The sequence below is a fragment of the Aedes albopictus genome, chromosome 3 (assembly GCF_035046485.1).
Source record: "Aedes albopictus strain Foshan chromosome 3, AalbF5, whole genome shotgun sequence".
NCBI classification, from domain to species: Eukaryota; Metazoa; Arthropoda; class Insecta; order Diptera; family Culicidae; genus Aedes; species Aedes albopictus.
In genome coordinates, this window is record NC_085138.1 from 16,395,741 (window position 1) to 16,414,752 (window position 19,012).

The following is a 19,012-nucleotide window of genomic DNA, read 5'->3' on the forward strand; positions in this document are numbered from 1 at the left end:
ATTGAGTATACGGAAAAACGGGACAGAGGGGGGAAAAGGAGTCGGAAATGCCCGAAAACTGATGGACGTAATTTTTGAATGTTTTCATGAAGTGGCATCTTACCCCATGGCAGATGGTCGTTTTGCACCACTTCCGTTTTACGAACCAATTTTTAAAATCGCTGAAAATCTATGAAAATGCAATAGTTTTGTGAATATTTTTGCTGAAGTATCGAGCAAATATTGTCTAGTTGCTGTTACCACTTTGGAAGCCTTAAAAGTGAGGCTAATTATCATTGAAAACGATGAAAGTTTGAAAAATGGCATTTTACCCCACTTGACCCTACATGCTAGTAGGCAGAACCGAACACGATCGGTCTGGGTAGTAATGTGACGATAGACGGGGATACTTTCGAGATGGCGGAGGAATTCGTTTACCTCAGATCCTTACTGACAGCTGATAAGGCGCATCATCAGCAGAAGTCAGGCCAACTACGGGATCCAGAAGAAACTGCGGTCGAAAAAGATTCATCCACGCACCAATTGCACCATGTACAGAACGCTAATGAGACCGGTGGTCCTCTACGGACACGAGACATGGACCATGCTCGAGGAGGACCTGCAAGCACTTGGTGTTTTCGAGCGACGCGTGCTAAGGACGATCTTCGGCGTTGTGCAGGAGAACGGTGTGTGGCGGAGAAAGATGAATCACGAGCTCGCTGCACTTTACGGCGAACCGAGCATCCAGAAGGTGGCCAAACCGGAAGGATACGGTGAGCAGGGCATGTTGCAAGAATGCCGGACAACAACCCTGCAAAGCTGATGTTTGCAACTGATCCGATTGGCACAAGAAGGCGTGGAGCGCAGAGAGCACGATGGGTGGACCAGGTGGAGCGTGACCTGGCGAGCATTGGGCGCGACCGAGGATGGAGAGCGGCAGCCACAAATCGAGTATTGTGACGTACTATTGTTGATTATGTCTTGTCTTAAATGTGATGTTGAACTATTAAATGTATGTATGTATGTACTATCAAAATATTGGTTTGCACCAAAGATCCTGCCCAACGCTCCTCCTGCAGCGCTGCGATGTCGAACCCACTGACCCTCGATAGTTCGGCGAGAATGCGGGTGCTCCCGATGAAATTGAGAGATCTGCATTTCCATCGGAAGTCCTGTTTCTTTACTGGGGTCGTTGACGTTGGTCGCGGTTCGTATTATGCTGTTGCTGATTGTACTTTGCAATTCTTTTTTACGGCTGGCTCACAGGGTCGGGCATCAGTTCCTCACTTTCTGAAGAACAATAAAATTGGGCAATTGGGCTAAGAGTCCTTCCCTGGCACTCGGACGTCGACTAGCCGCCCCTAACATGGGGGGGGGGGGGCGTGATTTTGTCGGCCACTCTTCCAGGAAAACAGATACTCAGGTTTGCATAAGCAAACCTTCTTCAGAAGCACACTAATTAGAATGTGGTCTTCCGTAGAGCTTAAAAAGCGTATTCATTACATATGGGACAGACACTGCAAACAGAAGATGACTTCATACGGCTTCCAATGCAGAACCTGCTAAACTTTGCAGTAGCTGGAACCAAGAATGGTTCCAGAGAGTCTCGATACACAGTAAGGGTCACCAAATACCAAGTTAGGTCTTCTTTAGAAGGGACTTCTATAGATCCCGAAATACAGGGTGTTAGGTTCTTCAGTGGGTAATAGAGGGTCATACTTGGTAAAAAATTGTTCCACTTTTTAGTTGTCTGGGGTGATCATTTCGTTCCCAGTTTACGGCAATAAGATAAGGTAAAATTCATTTCACACTTTTATTCTATCAAGAAATGTAAGATGTGTTATTTTTACTTCTGGACGATCTGGAACCCCTGCCCTCTCCTTAGGTAAAATAATGCGCAACAAAATGACACCAAACGTCGTCGTTGGCGGCATGGTGCGAAACGATTCAACTGCAGAGGAGCACACAGGTGTACTAAACGGCGCTAAATCAGGTACTTAAAAGAAGATTACGCCTTCATACATGTGTATAACAAAGAGGATGGCTCCCTTCGGCTTCCCCTCGGCAGTAACAGCAGCGGCAATGAGTTCGATGATGATGATGACGATGGTGATGGCGATGGTTGCTCTCGGTGTTTGGTTTTATAGCATGGAAAATAGCATCTCGATGAGATTGTTGACGCTATCGAAAGCTGCATGTTTTGCTGTACCCTGTCGGTCGGATGGCTTACGACAGGTTGGTATGTAGTATTGCGACTACAACAGGCTGACGTCCTTAGCTAGCTTACTACCGTACAGGGGATAATTATCGAGTTAGTGACGTTGTTGGGAACCATCTCCAACGGAGCTGCTGATGGGATGCCGATGGGATGGACTCTCTGAACGAAACTGATCTCTGCGAGACACCATCAAGGAGGTGCAAATTGGAAATCTAAAATTGATTAGGCTTTATGCGACTCGCTAGCTTCGTCGCTCAGCTTTCCTGGGCATATGACAAAATGTTTAATTTGCAGCGTAAATTTCAAACTTAGAGGAGTTCCTCTTTCAGTATGAAGCCAATTGAAACTGAATACAAAATACTAGATGCATATCAGAAATTGCATGTTTGAACTTTGAGCTAGAATTAAGCAAAATCCATACATAAATACCTTCCACGAAACACCAAAATGGAGATGAATACAAATATTCCCACCCCATCAAAAATCGGATGCATCATTTTCCAAACCGAGGGAGAGAAACAGAGAGCTTTCATCGGAATCGATGCGTTGACGTCCATTGTGTGGGGCTCGACGTCATCCCAAACGAGCTCGAAGCTCGTCAATTAGGCAAATTTTTTGGCATTGAAAACGATACGGCTTCAACACCGGCTTGGTGCAAATCAACCGGCTCGTGAAACGCCCTACGGGGCCGACACGGAAAATAAACTGAACCGAAAATTTGGCGTTTGGCAAGCTGAAACCTTAGTTTAAGGATAAAGGTCTTGAAATCCCGCTTCAACAGCACATCAGAATTTCAGACGCAGAAATCTAAAGAAGCAAGCTTCAAACCACAGTGCATTTTATTATTCTGTTCTTGCTCACCTGTAATAAGCTTAAAATAAGAAGCTCATGTGCACTGGTGTTGTTTAGGGAAAGATTTGTGCTTTCGAAATCGTGAGTAGGTGCCAAAGTCGGCCATTGTGGCGGCCATTTTGGGCTTCTAACAAGTCTGTCCTTAAGCTTCTGAGTGTTAATGATACGAATTTTTATTGCTGAAATCTAGGAAATTTTGAAAACCACTGAGTAACTTCAGATGAAATGTGTTTTTTTTTTAAGAACGATTCTATTCTCCGTGCACGACATGGATACCCTAAATCGGGGCCGTTCGAAAGGCGATATAGTACAGCGCAATGGATACCCGGCTGGAGCTAGGCTGTCTGTTCATTTGTGCGGCCTCAAAACTTTCTAATGCTTTGATTGATGATCCCCAAATTGAAAGGGAAAAAAGTTCCTCCACAAACGATATGATCCGCAGTTGTTTTAGATCCGGGTGGTTCTCTGGGTCCAGCCGGCAGGCATTGTGAGCCATTATTACGAATGATGCGCTGGAGTTGGCATCTCCTTTGGGGCCGAGGGTGAATGGTGAGTGGAGGACTTTGTAGGTGCCAACTTTTGATTCGTAAAATTTGGAAAGCGTAAAGTTGCTGCAAATGGCACTGATGATGGTGTTTTTGTGGGGTTCGTTAGGAGCCATTTTTTTATAATGATGGTATGGATGATTTGGTGGGAAGATTTCAGTTTATTTGAATGTGTGATATCTCGTATCTGGTTAGCATAAAGTCCCTTAGAATCTAACGTGGAATTATGCCAAAAGATTTGGTTTATGTATGATAGATAAACTGTTTGAAAGGTTCTGTCTAGTATTGTTCTGTTCCCATTTTGACAGGTATCCTGCGTGTCACAATTTTTATGTTTAGTTGGGTACCTCTAAAATTACTTTATGGGTCGTTGTTGAACCTCCCTTTTCCATAAAAATGACGTTATTTTTAACGTTCCCTGACATCAATTTGATTGCTTGAGCTTGAGCTTGATTGACCACCCGTGAATGTACTCAAGTATCGCCAGACCTGCTACACTAACACAAGGAACCAATGAGCTATCTGCCGAAGACTAAGCAGGCATCTTCAGTGTGTGAGCGATGGTGATCTTTTATTTTTAGCCGACAATTGCGCCTGCCACGGTAGGTTGCAGGTTAATGGCAACGAACAACTTTCTTATACCAACAAAATGATTATTTTTACAAGTTTTGAGCAACAAATAAATCCGCTGTATCGTTTCCACATCTTACACTCTCCGCAACAAGTGAGCATACATGATCACCAGTCAATTTGCTTCACAAGCTTACCGACCGATGAGGAACAGTTGCTGCTTCGGTTTTTCTTCGCTCACTTTGCGTGTTACTGCGTAGTGATTACTGCAGGTGCTGATAACTGGTTGAATTTTTTATATTCACTTTTATTCAAGGACTATTTGTTGGGCTGAGATAGTATCAAATCAAATCAATACACTATTGACCACTTGTATTTTCAACCTTTTGTCCTAATTTTTTTTGCGACCTTTTGACCCTTTTGACCCTTTGACCTTTTGTCCTTTCGACCTTTTGACCGTCGACTTTATGAACTTCGACTTTTTGACCTTCGACCTTTTGTCATAGAACCGTTGTTAGGTGATAGGTCGTAGAAGAGTGAGAATTCCTGGCTGTATCGTGAACCTGACTTTTCAAATAGTGTTGATAGTCGTAGCTTGAGTTGGTTAACTTCGATACCTTCAACCGAACATGAGAGCACTACACTGGGTCATTACCAAGATTTGGAAGAAGCAAGTATTGCCGGAGGAAAGGATGGAAGGTTTCTACAAAAAGGGCGACAAGTTGGATTGCGGGAACTATCGCGCGATCACACTACTGATCGCTGAGACTTCATGGGGCAATATCAGGTTGGATTCATGGGTGAACCCGCTACAACGGGCCAGATGTTCGCCATCTACTAGGTGTTGCGAAAATGCCGCGAATATAACGTGCCATCATTTGTTCATCGATTTCAAATCGGCGTATGATGCAATCGATCAAAAACAGCTATGGCAGATTTTGCACGAATACGGATTTCCGGATGAACTGATACGATTGATCAAGGCGACGATGGATCGAGTGATGTGCGTAGTTCGAATATCAGGGACACTCGAATCCTTTCGAATCTCTCAGAGGGTTACGGCTAGGGTTAGGAGAGCGGGATAAACAAACATGAGTGAAACGATTTTCAGGAAATCCGTTCAGCTGCTTGATTTCGCTGATGATATTGATATTACGCATCGTCAATTTAAGACGATGGCGGAAACGTACATTCGACTAAAGAGTGGAGCCAGGCGAATCGGATTAGTCATTAATGTATCGAAGACAATGTTCGTGATCGTAATGGGCACCAGGGAGGAATCACCGCGCCCGCCACCCCGAATTTCTATCGATGGTGATGAAATCCAGGTGGTTGAAGAATTCGTGTGCTTGGGTTCACTGGTAATGCCGACAACGACACCAGCGGAGAAATTCTAAGACGCATTGTGGCAGGAAACCGAGCTTATTTTGGACTCCGCAGAACTCTACGATCGAACAAAGTTCGCCGTCACACGAAGTTAACCATCTACAAAACGCTGATTAGACCGGTTGTCCTCTATGGGCACGAAGCATGGACCCTACGTACAGAGGACCAACGCGCCCTTGGAGTTTTCGAACGGAAGGTGTTGCGTACCATCTACGGCGGAGTGCAGATGGAAGACGGGAATTGGAGAAGGCGTATGACCCACGAGCTGCATCAGCTGCTGAGAGAAATATCGTCCATACCGCGAAAATTGGGAGGCTACGGTGGGCGGGTCACGTCATCAGGATGTCGGATAGCAACCCGACTAAAATGGTTCTCGAGAGTCATCCGACCGGTACAAGAAGACCTGGTGCGCAGCGAGTTAGGTGGGTCGATCAAGTGGAGAACGATCTGCAGACCTTTCGCAGAGTGCGGAACTGGAGACACACAGCCATGGACCGAGTGGAATGGAGACGGCTACTATGTACAGCAGAGGCCACCCCGGCCTGATCGGTAAGGTAAGGTAAGGTAAGTATCGATCAAGCTCTTGAAACCTTGAATGTCATGACTTCATTGATTACCTAGAACATCCTTAACATCATGAAAATTGAAAAAAAAAAACGAAATATTTGACTGTCTTATAGTGAAGTCCTTCAAATTTACAAGCATAATTTTATGTATTTTCGCAACCAATAAAAGCATTGCATAACCTACTGGATTCCGTGAAGCTCTTGACATCTACAATGCCATTTATAGACACTATATAGGGATATTCCAGGTCTACACTCGTAACAGTATCTATATCTGCTATACTAAGTAACGTTGCGTAATCAACTGTGGTTACTGGACTAACCTGAAGTCTACTACCGTGTTATAAACTTTTGGGACATTCTGGGTTGTCCAAACTGTTCTAAATGAAGTCCTTCAAATCTACAAGAATAACTTTCAGATTTTTTTAAAGCAATCGCTGGATAAATTTCTGAAACAATCCAGGAAGATGTACCAAATGAAAAGGATTGATTTTTAAAGAACCCCTTGAGGATTTGTTCAGGCAATCATGAAGGAATTAATGAAGAAATCTATGGCAGGTTTTTTCAAGAGACGGGCTTGGTGGTCTAGTGGCTACCGCTTCTGATTTATATGCAGAAGGTCCTGGGTTCAATCCCTGGCCCGTTCCTTTCCTCCTACTTTGTATCTTTCTATATACTTTCTCTCTGCTCTCTACATATACAACTCATGTATATAAACATGTTCATAGCCGTCGCTAGAACACAAACGGGTTGAAAAAGCCGTTTCCCTTCCTTCCAAACTTTCACAGCACAGTGTCACAATCCTATTAGAAAACGCCTACAAGTTATGCAATCATGCGAACTGTGCCGCACATCTTTAAAATAATAAAAACACACAATTCTATCACCTTCCCCTGGTATCCACAAACCAATGTGTGAACCTTCTGCCAACCAATTCCCACCAACACTCCAACATCCGCATGAATTTGTGCTGGCGCAGAGGTATATTCGGCCAGATGTGGATACGAACGATTGCAATCATCACTTCCTTACTTCTTCCCCACATTGACCAGCAACCTGACGTGGCAGGCGCCATTGTCGCCTAAAAATAGAAGATCACCAACGCTCACACACTGAAGATGCCTGCTAGTCCCCGGCAGTTATCTCATTGGTCCTTGTGTGAGTGTAGGTGGTCTGGCGATACTGGAGTAGCATCCACGGGCGGGCAATCAAGCTCAAGCTCAAGCTCAAGCTTTCGCCATAAATAATAGTATTACATAATCTGCTGGGATCCGCGAAGCGCTTGAAATTTCAAATATCATTTTGAGGTACTACAGGTATATTTTAGGTCGGCCAAACTACCTTGGGGTTCAGGACTTTAAGTCTACACTCGTAACAACAGCCATATCTACAATACTGAGTAACGTTGCATATTTATCCATAGTTACTGGACCAATCTGAAGTCTACTTTTTTATTTTAAACCTTTGGGAAAATCAGGTATGGCCAAACTGTTCTACAGTGAAATCCTTCAAATCTGCAAGATTAACTTCATGTGTTTTCACCATAAATAATAGCACAGCATAACCTGCTGAGATGAAGCTCTTGAAATCTCAAATGTCATTTAGAAACACCATGAAAATGTTCCAAGTCAACCAAACTATCTTTGAGTTCAGAACTTTAGATCTACACTCGCAGGCCTGGATTAAGGATTGTGGGGGCCTGGGGCCAGACCGAATGTGAGGCCCCTTGGAGGTACAAAAGCGATGTGCAAAAACTGTTTCGGAGTTTTTTTTAATAGTATTTCAGGTGTGTAGCAACCAAAGAAGATTTTCGTGGGGGCCCCTAAAATGCGGAGGACGACCACCCAAACCCACCCCCCCCCCCGTACATTCCACAAGCAACACACTCGTCACCGAAGAATCACGGCGGCGCAGGTTTATGTTGCGCAAAAGTCACTGTGACTTACTTCTAGCAAGTAAGTGTTTATTTGTTAGAAGTAAGTCACAGTGACTTTTGCGCAACAAAACCTGCGCCGCCGTGACTCTTCGGTGACAAGTGTGTTACTTGGGTCGGCTCTGTACACTCGTTACATCTGCTATACCAGGCATACTGAGTAATGTTTCATAATCAATCGCGGTGACTGGACATTAAAGGTCGTCCAAACTATCCTGAAGTTTGACTCTTGATAGTAACGGTAGTTATTCTCATAATGAACTTTAAACTAACATCTGTAATCCCTCTGGCATATCATGAATCATTTCAAGATATTTTTGAGATATTCCAGATCAACAACACTACTCCGGAGACCATAGCTTCAGGTCTACACTTGTGATAATAGCTTTTTCCACTACGTTAAGCAGTAGTGCTACATAATCCAATGTACTTACCAAAGTGATTAGAGGAACAATAGGCGTTGTTACATACTTTTGGGATTTTATGGGCTTCCTTACTATTATAAAGCTTAGTTAAAAAAAAACCACTATAACTTTCAAAAGACTTACAGAACATGATAGATTACAAATCGTAGCTTCTAATGAAAGAAGTTACCGTTACATCCGTAGAACAGTTTGGATGACCTAGAATAACCCGACTGAACTGATATTGTCTATTAAAACTTTCAGAAGACTTACTGGACATGATAGATTACAAATCGTATAATGAAAGAAGTTACCGTTACACCCGTAGACTTAAGGATCTAAGCTCAAGAACAGTTTGGATTACCTAGGATATCCCGGCAGATCTGATACTGTCTAATGAACTTTCAGTAGACTTACTGGACATGATGGATTACAAATCGTAGCTTTGTATAATAAAATAAGTTACCGTTACACCATTGACCACCAAAACTACAGAAAAATTAAAAATAAAAATAAAGTAAATAAAATAAAGTAAATGAACAGTTTTTTTTCGGTTCCATGAAACAGTTCTTGGTATTTAGTTTAGTATTTAAGTTTACATTTTTCTCTGCTGGATCGCGAAAAGTTAGCCTAGTAACCAGAGGGGTCGCCAACCAAAAAGTTTGGGAACCTGTGGCCTAAGAAATTTTCAAAAAAAAAAAAACTCCTGATAGGGTGATATTGGGTATTGGGTGGCCAAATAATGTGGGGAAGGATTTGAGGCCAACTCTGAGTTCAATAGGTTTCAAACCAAACCTCCCCCCCATCCCCCGACGAAGAGAACAAAACGGCCGAGAATAGGTTATTTCCCCTATTTGTTTGAAAAACTTCTTGATTTATACTGATTTTGTGAAGATTTTGTAGTTTTCAAGTTGCTTGAAAAGCTTTTTAATTGTTATTTTCGTGATTGTCATTTTTTTAGATGAACCAGTCGCGGGCTGGAAATCTCCCTAATAGAGCTAATAATAATAGTTAATTGTTTTTAAGCAATCAAACATAGGGATTGTCGCGATGAATATGAAGTTCAAACTGAAAATACAAATTTCAAAAACTTTGGTCCAATGGATATTTCAAACACAGAGAAACAGACGTCACTCTTGGTACATATTTCATTTGAAAACACCGTCACGAAAGCGTATCCGCCCAATTCTTATCATGCTGTGCTTGGCCGAGCAACCACTAGATGGCGATAGTGAGCAAACGTTAAACAGCAACAAAAACGATGTGAGAACCGCGAGTGGCTAATCACCCAACTACCAAATATTTGAATCCACCGTTAAATTGGTTATGGATGGAGTGCGAGAATAGTGTGACGTATCTTTCTCTGTGTTCCAAACATGTTATATTCATCCAAAAAGCTGGGAGAATGCATTGGTTCAAAAATTGTGAACACAAACGCCAGACAACCGAAAGTGTTTATCTCGCTGATCTCACTATTAGCTATGGCACTATAGGGTGAAAACTAGAACAGACTCCAGAAAATTTTCAATCGTTCCCTGAAATACAACGTATTAAAATGACTGATTGGCGTACGCAACACATAATAAATGCACCATACTCTATACCTACTGTATATCCTCAATTACCTACATGGTGACCTTCTTCAAAAGTATTGACTGCAAAACGCTTCGTAAATTCATTTGAATTTTTTTTATCTCGCTGAAAGCGTGCAATGAATTCGGCCATTTATTTGAATTGAAACACCGCTGGAATTCGATCGGAGTGATTTTTGCAAATATTTGGTTCATAAATTCATATCCGTGCGATGGCGATGGAATGCGTGTCAGCCAGTACAGCAGAAATGTATCCAATTTTGCACCGAATTGTCCGGGAATCCGCATTGCCGTTCCGTTTATTGGTGCTATCATCATCTCGCTACCACCACCGGCTACAAATATTTGCACCGAGTACCGAAAACCGACGACGGTTGATTACCTTTCGGTGTGGGGCAACACACCGGAAAAAAAAGTGCCGGCACGTTCGATGTAACGGGATTTTCTCGCGAATCCTCTTGGTTAGCGTGACCTTGGCAGTTACCTACTGTTGCGAGGCTCCCGCACTAACGAACGTCACGAAACGTGGAAAGCAAAAATCAATTTCCTCACTGCGTACCAGCAGCAGCCTTGGGACCCACCCCGCTTACTCCTCGGTGGATGACAACCAGGAAGTTGTAGCTTGTGGCTTTGGACCCACCGACGACGTTCACTGTGTCCCTGGTTGGTAGATCCTCTGCAGTTAGTGTCACAATGAAGTGACAAAGTTTCGTGTCGGAATTAGATTTCCCCAATTTGCAACACTGTAATTCGCTGGCAAATAGAATTAGTACCTGTATGTACCTGCCAGTCACGTTGGGGCTAGCCAGAGCTGTCCTGACAAGAGCGCCCGAAAACCTGGGAATCCTTTGTGATTCGATGGGTCGGCTGGCTGCAGCTGTAGTGTGCGGTTGAAGGTGCTGCCACTGCCACTCACTGCTTTCGCCGTATAATTTTAGGACCGTGGTGGTAGAAGTTTCATCATTTTCCGCATAGTCCAACCGAGGCAACTGAGCGTACCGAATGACTTCCGTTGCCCATGGCTATCCGTCTGGCTCGGCTATGCTGTGGAACGATCGACCGACCAGCATAGTAGGTACTCCAACGGAACGCTTCATTTGACTACTGCACTATGGGTGTATCAGGTGGTCAAAAATCAACAAAATAAACGACAAATGAAGTTCCTCAAAATTTTGGCCGGTTTCACCTCCCACAGTGTATCGAGTCCAAGCTTCACCCGTCGTTGGTTCCGATGACTCGTCCTCGACTCACCCCCACCAGAATCAGAGTTGCTGCAAAAATTGAAACTGAAACCGGAAGGGAAAATTTTCTCCGGCACTACCGGTGCAAACGAGCCAAGAGAATGGTTCGAAATAATGGAACCAGACCGTGATGGGTTGGCGAAAAAGCAACAAAAAAAAACCTAAAGAAGAAAACTGCATAATACAAAACACTGCGGAGTCGAGTAGTTTTGTTGCGGTTCCGATCGGACCAGTCAGTCTGGTGGTGCTGAGAGCCCGGGAAGATGGATTGCGTGCGAGGTGGAGTTGGACTGCAATAAAAATTTTATCTCTTGGTAAATCTCCCTTTGGCGGCCATCAACAATGCATTGGAAGCCGGCGGACGATGAAGATGAGTTGGGTTATGCTCATGACTAACTGGAACCGGCGTTGGCTTTGTTCTGTTTAGTTTGTGGAGCAAGTTGGGCAACAGGGATAAATATTCTTGAACACAGACAATGGAAGTCTGATGGTGAGTAATCATCATTTTGAAGATATTCATTTTGACGAACACTTGCACAGTTGTGGAACTCTGTTGGTCTTGTAGAGACGTCTTTCAAAGTAATAGTGGTGGGTGCCTGAGGTTCGAATTTAAATCTAATTCAAAAATGCTGAGTATTATTGTGTCTAACACGGGAATTCCCTGGAACAATTCCTGGAGTAACCTCTGGAAGAATTTCTTAAGGTATCCCGTACGCAATTTCCAAAGCAATCCTGGTGGAATTCCCAATGAAATCTCGAGTATTATTTCCGAAAGGTTACCACGAGGAATTTCGAATTTGTCCCAAGAGGGTTTCTAAAAGCAATATTTGGTCAAAGTTGTCAGCAGAATTTCCTGGAGATATACCGGAAGAATTTCAAGGAAGAATCCCAAAAGGAATCCCGGGATGCTTTTCTGAAAGAATTTATGGGCAAATTTCAGAAAGAATCTCAGAAAAGACTCCTGAAGAAACCCAGGATGAATTTGTGGAGGAATCCTGGTCGGCACTACCTTAGAGGAATTCTTGAAGGGATCCCTAAAGAAATTCCCGAAGGAATCGCTGGAGTAATTTATAAAAAAAAATCTATAGGAATCCTTAGAGGCATTCCGGGAAAATTTCATGGATTCATCCCTGGAGAAGACGCTGGAATTTTGAAAATCCTGAAGAAAATTCTTGCAGCAATTGTTGGGCAAACTCCAGATGGAATTATTGAAAAAAAAGTTGATAAAAAAATTTCTGAAGAAGTCACTGGTGGATCTATTGAAGTACAGGGGATAGACAAAATGGTCGGGACAGGCCTTATTTTCACTTTTCAAAATATGTTCTACTAGCTGTAACTTTTCGAAAAGTGCTTCAAATATTTTCACATTTTCACTGTTAGTTCATCGACTAGTTGTGTATCAGTGGTCCAAATTTGGAAAAGATCGAGCTATTCTTCACGAAGTTATGAACATTCTTGAAAAAGGTATAATTCTCCGATAGCCAACTGTTATATCTCCAGATTCAATCAACCGAATGCAATGAAATTTTGACCATTTATGACTTATATAATAACTTATGAAAAACCTTTGACTTAACTTAAAATCCTTAACAAGGAAGAAAATTACAACGATTAGATTAATTTTCTAATAAACCCCAAATTATCAAAAACTTTAACATCGTATCAAATAAGAGACGAACCAGCCAAGGGCTGAAAGTCTCTCTAATAAAGACAAATCAATCAATCAATCGTATCAAATTCGGGATGCAAATTATAGTTTAAATAATTTCCCTCTAATTGATTTATATATAAGTGTGTTTTGAAGAAAAGTAAATTGAAAAAGTAATGGGATGCATATCTCTTGTTATGAAAGTCAAACGTCTTTCAGAATTCGTTATATAAGTCATAAATGATCAAAATTTCATTTCATTCGGTTTATTGAATCCGGAGATATATCAGCTCAAATTTTGCCTGACCCGATCATTTTGTCTATACCCTGTAATACGTGTAGAAATTCCTAAAAAAATCTCTAAAGTAATAACGAGAAAAATACCTGAAATGAAGGTAAGGAATCCCTTGAGAAAGTTTTGAGAGAATCCAAAAAAAAAATGCACAGAAACAATCACTAGAAAACATCTAAAGCTCCCTTGAGAAATTCCAGAAGAAATTCTTGGATGAATTATTGAAGAAATTCCGGAGGGAATTTCTTGAGGATCGATATGATGAAGTACCGTAGGACAGATCCCGAAAGGCTGCCAGAAATCATAGCCGAGAATGTAGTGATGACTCAAATTTTGAGTTATTTGAACTGGTGAGAATTTGGTATCTCCGTTAAATGTTCAGACATTTCACTGTTGTGTCTGGAACCTCCAAACTTTGTCCCTCTGTTGTTTTAAAGTCAATTTTCGTGGGTCTTAATTTCAGCTTTAAGGCGCTCATTTGTTTCTTTTACAACCTATGCCTTATGCCCTATGCCTATATTTTCGCTGTTTTACTGTCCAGCAGTCCAATTATTGGAACATATCATGCAACACGCATTGAAATACTTTGAAACCTCCCTGAAGCTGTTCTGAACTCTCTTGAAATCCTGTAAACCTCCTGGGAACCGCCCTGATAATTCCATAAAGTTTGTACCATCTTTGATTTGGAGCTGCCATCTTGGATTTCAGACCACCATCTTGGTTATTCTGGTAGCCATTTTTGGACTCCGGACATCTAACAAATGGTCTGAGTTGCTAGCTTTTACGAAGATGGCTGTTAGCTCAGCTTCATCAGCAGTGTCTCTACTCACTTGCGACGCGAATAACCCAACTATTTGAGAGAGTCTGAAACTGCTGGCTCTGTGTCAGGTCTTGTGCACAGCAAACAATTTTGTAATATCCAGGCACGTGATTTTTGGAGATGTATCTTGTTCCTTCAATTATCACCCTCACACCATATACATGATAGCACCGAAAAGTGTCAATAAACCCATTCCAGCAGATTCGTAGAACCAGTATCATATTTATCCTGTACCTTCTAACTCGGTGGAATAGCCGAGATTTGTGAAAACTTTCTTCTGGAAGGAGATTCTTTTTCCCTGCCGCGGGTTTCGTGCAAGTGTTTCTGCTTGTGGGTCCGCACATTCGTTTTTGGCCCTTCATACAGGAGATTGCCTGATCACTAACAACTGTACAATCTTGATCAAATCGCTTTTCAGATTATTCCAGTGCTATAGGCAGCTGCCTTGCTACAATAGATGGTAGAACAAATCATCATCATCATCATCATCAGAAAGTTTTTAACAGAAATCGGTCAAGAAATTTCTTGAGTGACTCCAGTTGAACACGAAACTGGGCTTTAGAAGAAATAAATAATCAAGACAAAAAGTAGTTGAAGGTTTTGAAAATTATATCTTACTTTGAAATAACGGGTGACCGTTACCATAAGAGGCGAACCACACTAATCTGCGAAGCGTGAAGAACTAGCATCAAGTTAAACGCCAGAGTTATGCCTTTCTCCCAATAAATAGAAGGTAGAACAACTCACTACAACTATTAAATGGGTCCATGTATGTACGTTGTTAATCAGCCTCCGACTGGCCCTCCGGGATTGTCGCTACATTGGATTACACCCGATTCTTTTTTTTGCACGGGTCCGGTTTTTGCAATATCTCAGTCATTTTTAACCGATTTTCATGAAATTTGGTACACTCATGGTACTAACCGTGCCTACATGTGTACAAAATTTCATAAAATCGTTTAAACATTGACTGAGTTATAGCGAAAACCAGACCCGTGCAAAAAAAATAATCGGGTGTACTGTTTTTTAATGTAGTTTCCGACTGGTAGATTCTGCGACTCGAAGTTTTCGGCTACTCAGTCTTGCGGATTCAAACGGTACTTTGTTTACTGCCCTACGTTTCTCCGTTTTCTAATTTCCCCTTGAACATCGCTTCCCAACCTTGGCTCTCGCCAAGGCTAAATTCGCATTGGTGTACGAAATGAGATCGCATAAGTGTTAAAATGAACTCGTTAAAGTGTACATAACAACTCACATAAGCTACAGTCGTTTATGTTGAGAGAATGCGATTTGATATGTGATAACAATGAAAGAGTTACTGCTTGTTTGCAGCTGCAGCTATTTTGCTGGGCTGATAATAATCACATACACTTTTATCGTTACACCTTAAGACCTTAAGCAGTTTCAAAAATCACGGAAGTTCAACCACAAAGCTCAACGTATCCCGTAATGATTTCGTGTAGCGAACCTGCAATTATAAGAACGGGAGTCTTTTGACGGACGAACGTGAAGTAATTGAAAGGTGGAAGCAGTACTTCGATGAACACCTGATCAGCACTGGAAAGTTGGTCATCTGTCTGCGTCAATGAGAAGTCAGGATCTGGTACACCGAACAGTTACCGAGGAGTGAAAGATAAGGGTAACCTTTCCAAATCCACAGGAAAGGAGACCATCGGTTTTGTTTGTTGGGCTGTAGTCAGATAAGGTAAGGTAGGTGATATAAACTGCTATAATTCATGAAAAGAATGTCACGTGGGTTTTATGCAAAACGTACTGAAACAAAATAAAAACTATAGCAGCAAACTCTATCTCATGGTATACAACAGCAAAAAGCGTGGGTATTATGATTCCTTGCCTAATTTGATACTGTTTGAGCAAAACTTTGGATAACTATGTTGTTTATGTTGCAGGAAATGGAGAAAACAACAACACAGTTACCCAAAGTTTTGCTCAAGCAGCATCAAATTAGGCCAGGAATAATAATACCCACGCTTTTTGCACCATTTCATTGCAGAAACGAATAATTGACCTTCTCACCATACAAAAATTCAGCTCATTACTACAAATCTAGTACTTCACCGATCTGTCCTATTACATGCATTTGAATGGTTTACAATAAAATTGTGCCTCACAGCATTTCAAGGAAAATTGAATTCAGTTGTAATTCAGTTGAATGTTCTCTTCTTTACGAAAGAAAATTAAACTAATTGAGTTTGTCATTAACTCGGTAAATAGAGTTCTGAACAGTAAATTTCGGGGACTAAAAAGAAGTTACCGACAAAGACTTGGCATCCAAGTTCATCAAATAAATACTAAACCTGTTGTCTGTCTTCAAAGAAAGAATTTCTTTTTAGGTTTTGTAAATTAATTGTTAACTTTTCCTACTTTTAACAATATTTTATAAATTATGCACAATAGTTGATTATTGACTACAAACCTACCAACAGACTGCCGTATATGCAATTACGCAAATACTGTTGTGAGTAAAATTATCACAAGATTATACATAAGATAAATCGTATAACCCAAATGACGATTACAAAATATTTACTTCATAAAACATCAGCTATCATGTTTACGCAACACGCCATCACAATGATTCATTCAACCCTTCACCATCACATTGACCCCCCAAAAGACAGACAAAAGGTTAGTCAAATATGGTCACCATTTCCGCCCGATAAGCCCGGTCGTTGTATGTTGTAACCCCTTCCTTTGCGGCCACTTTGACAGATGTAATTATCTCATTCCCCGTAAAGTTAACAAATTTACTTAGCTGTCGAGAATTGTGTCTCTCTGGCGCGCGCGAACAAACGGCCTCCATCAAAAGCGCCAATTTACCTTCCCCTAGATTGCCCCATCACCATCATCATCATGACTCATCATCGTCGGGAGTCCCCATTTTTCCTCCCACTGCACTGCCACCACCCACGCTAATCCCTTGTTCAAATGAAGCACAAACTGTTTTGGTAGGGTGGACCAAGAGTCCTAAATATACATGGGAGGCAGCCTCACACTTTCATCAATATCTTATTGTTGCGGTCAATGCTCACCTAAATATATAAATTTTCTGACTAAGACATTCAGCTTTCTAGTGGTGAGTTCAAATTGAAACTGGTGGTTGCGATGAAATGATAAAATTTAAAATGGCGTCCAAATCCCATTTTGGATTTCAATTTCAAATTCCTTTCTTAGGAACGTGAAGTTTTGTACATTTTACAACAATAATTTTCGAGACATCACGCGATAAATTAGGTACAATTTGATGAAGAATCGTCTGTCAGCTTATCAGCCCCTTGGGAAGCGAGGGTTCCGTCAATTTAATCCAACCAAGCGGTTTTCATTCTTTTTTATCATATTCTAGCGAATAAGCCATAACATTTTGAAATCCTAGACTTGATGTAAATGGCGGTCTGGTTTCAGCGAGATTTACCCATTTATCAAAATTTTGAACCACCCTGCCGTTGTCCCCCTCAATCCACCCAACTCAATGAGACTTACCGTTCGGTCGCCTTTGTGTTTGACGCGGCACTTGAGTACGGCGGTGTCCTCCAGCACCGTCGTTACATTCCGCGAGTTGACGTCGTCGAAGTACGGCTTGTCCGCCGAACTCCCGGAGCTACTACTTCCACTGGCTGCGCCTACTGCTGACGACGAGGACGACGTCGCTGATGATGACGAGGATGGTAATCCAACGGCGGCGGCGGCGGCGGATGAGGATGGTGGGATACCTGTGTGTGGGAAAATGACACGACAGAACGGACAATTAGTGTGAATTGAAACAAATTCAATTAAATATTCAAGTGCAAGCACCAGTCAGCCAGCAGCGTTTCGGAGGTTTTTGGGGACGGGCAATATCCGAACAAGTGATGGTGCATTAGGTGATATGAGGCAAACATACGGTGCTTGTTTTATCGTTTGTCCCGTGAGAGGGGAGGGGGATGAGCTGTATTGACGATTTGACGAATTGAGGATAATTAATTGGTTGGCAGCAAATGTTGACAGGTTTACGCGTCGAACAGGTGTCACTATTGGATTGATGTGTGTTTTTCCGAGCAAGTGTTCGATTTAAGTTTTGAGAGATTGTTGTTGCATCAAACAATCAGAATATCAGGCTTTACAAAAGCTTAAACTTAATACCTAGTATAGTCGAGACTCTTATAAGATCACTGGTCGGGGGGCGCAATAGGAATCTGCTTAATAGGAGACTAAGAGCTTATGGAATTTCGGCTTTTTGGGGGTGCGGGTGTGTTAACATTGAAAAATTCGTCATTGAAATCATCGTCATCATCAAACATTTGAAGCAGTTTTTGCGTTCAAAACAAAAGTTATTTCCATGAAAATGTATTCACTGTTTTCCATTTGAGTAATGGAATGCAGTGAATATATTTTCATAGCCATTGTTCTGATTTACAGCAAAAAAACTGCTTTTCATTTTCCAATAATCGATGACGGTTACTTGAGCCTTAAGACATAGCGCAATGCGTTTTTCGTTTGGAGCTTGAAAAGATCTACCATTTAGAACTTTGGTTGATTAGATTAGTTGGCAACTTGGCCACTTAAGGCACCACCAACAGTTTGATGCTAAATTGCACTACTGAAACCCTATCAGGTTGTCGAGCAAACGTTACGGTATACGACAGCTCAAGACCCTGATAATTTGTCTTCGGGAAAGTTGTTGGTTACGCCAATAACTTGCAGATGAATCCAGATAACTTTGAAAGTTGGTGTTTTTGGCAAAGTTGATCAGTATGACATAGACTCACACTAGGACTTACATAAACTGGAACACTTGATTTGCAATTACTTATGTTACTGGCGTTTTTTGTCGAAATGCGAAAGCCTCAGTCTGGGTAGACTTCGGAACCTTCAGCTTCATGGCTCTGCTGCTGCAGCTTATCATGGACTTGCATCGACTTCCGAAGTTTCAGCAAACCCTTGTAGATATTGTTCTTCGAGGACGCAA

The 19,012-nt window shown here is 41.8% G+C and overlaps 1 protein-coding gene across 2 annotated transcripts in view; it reads right to left on the bottom strand.

Annotated features, from left to right (window-relative positions):
* LOC115268734 (uncharacterized) overlaps positions 1-19,012 on the bottom strand; it is a 514,127-nt gene that overhangs the window by 353,514 nt on the left and 141,601 nt on the right. For both annotated transcript variants that reach the window (XM_062858638.1, XM_062858639.1), the window contains exon 2: positions 17,548-17,777. In XM_062858638.1, the coding sequence (XP_062714622.1) occupies positions 17,548-17,777 (230 nt within the window). The remainder of the gene's footprint in view (positions 1-17,547; positions 17,778-19,012) is intronic.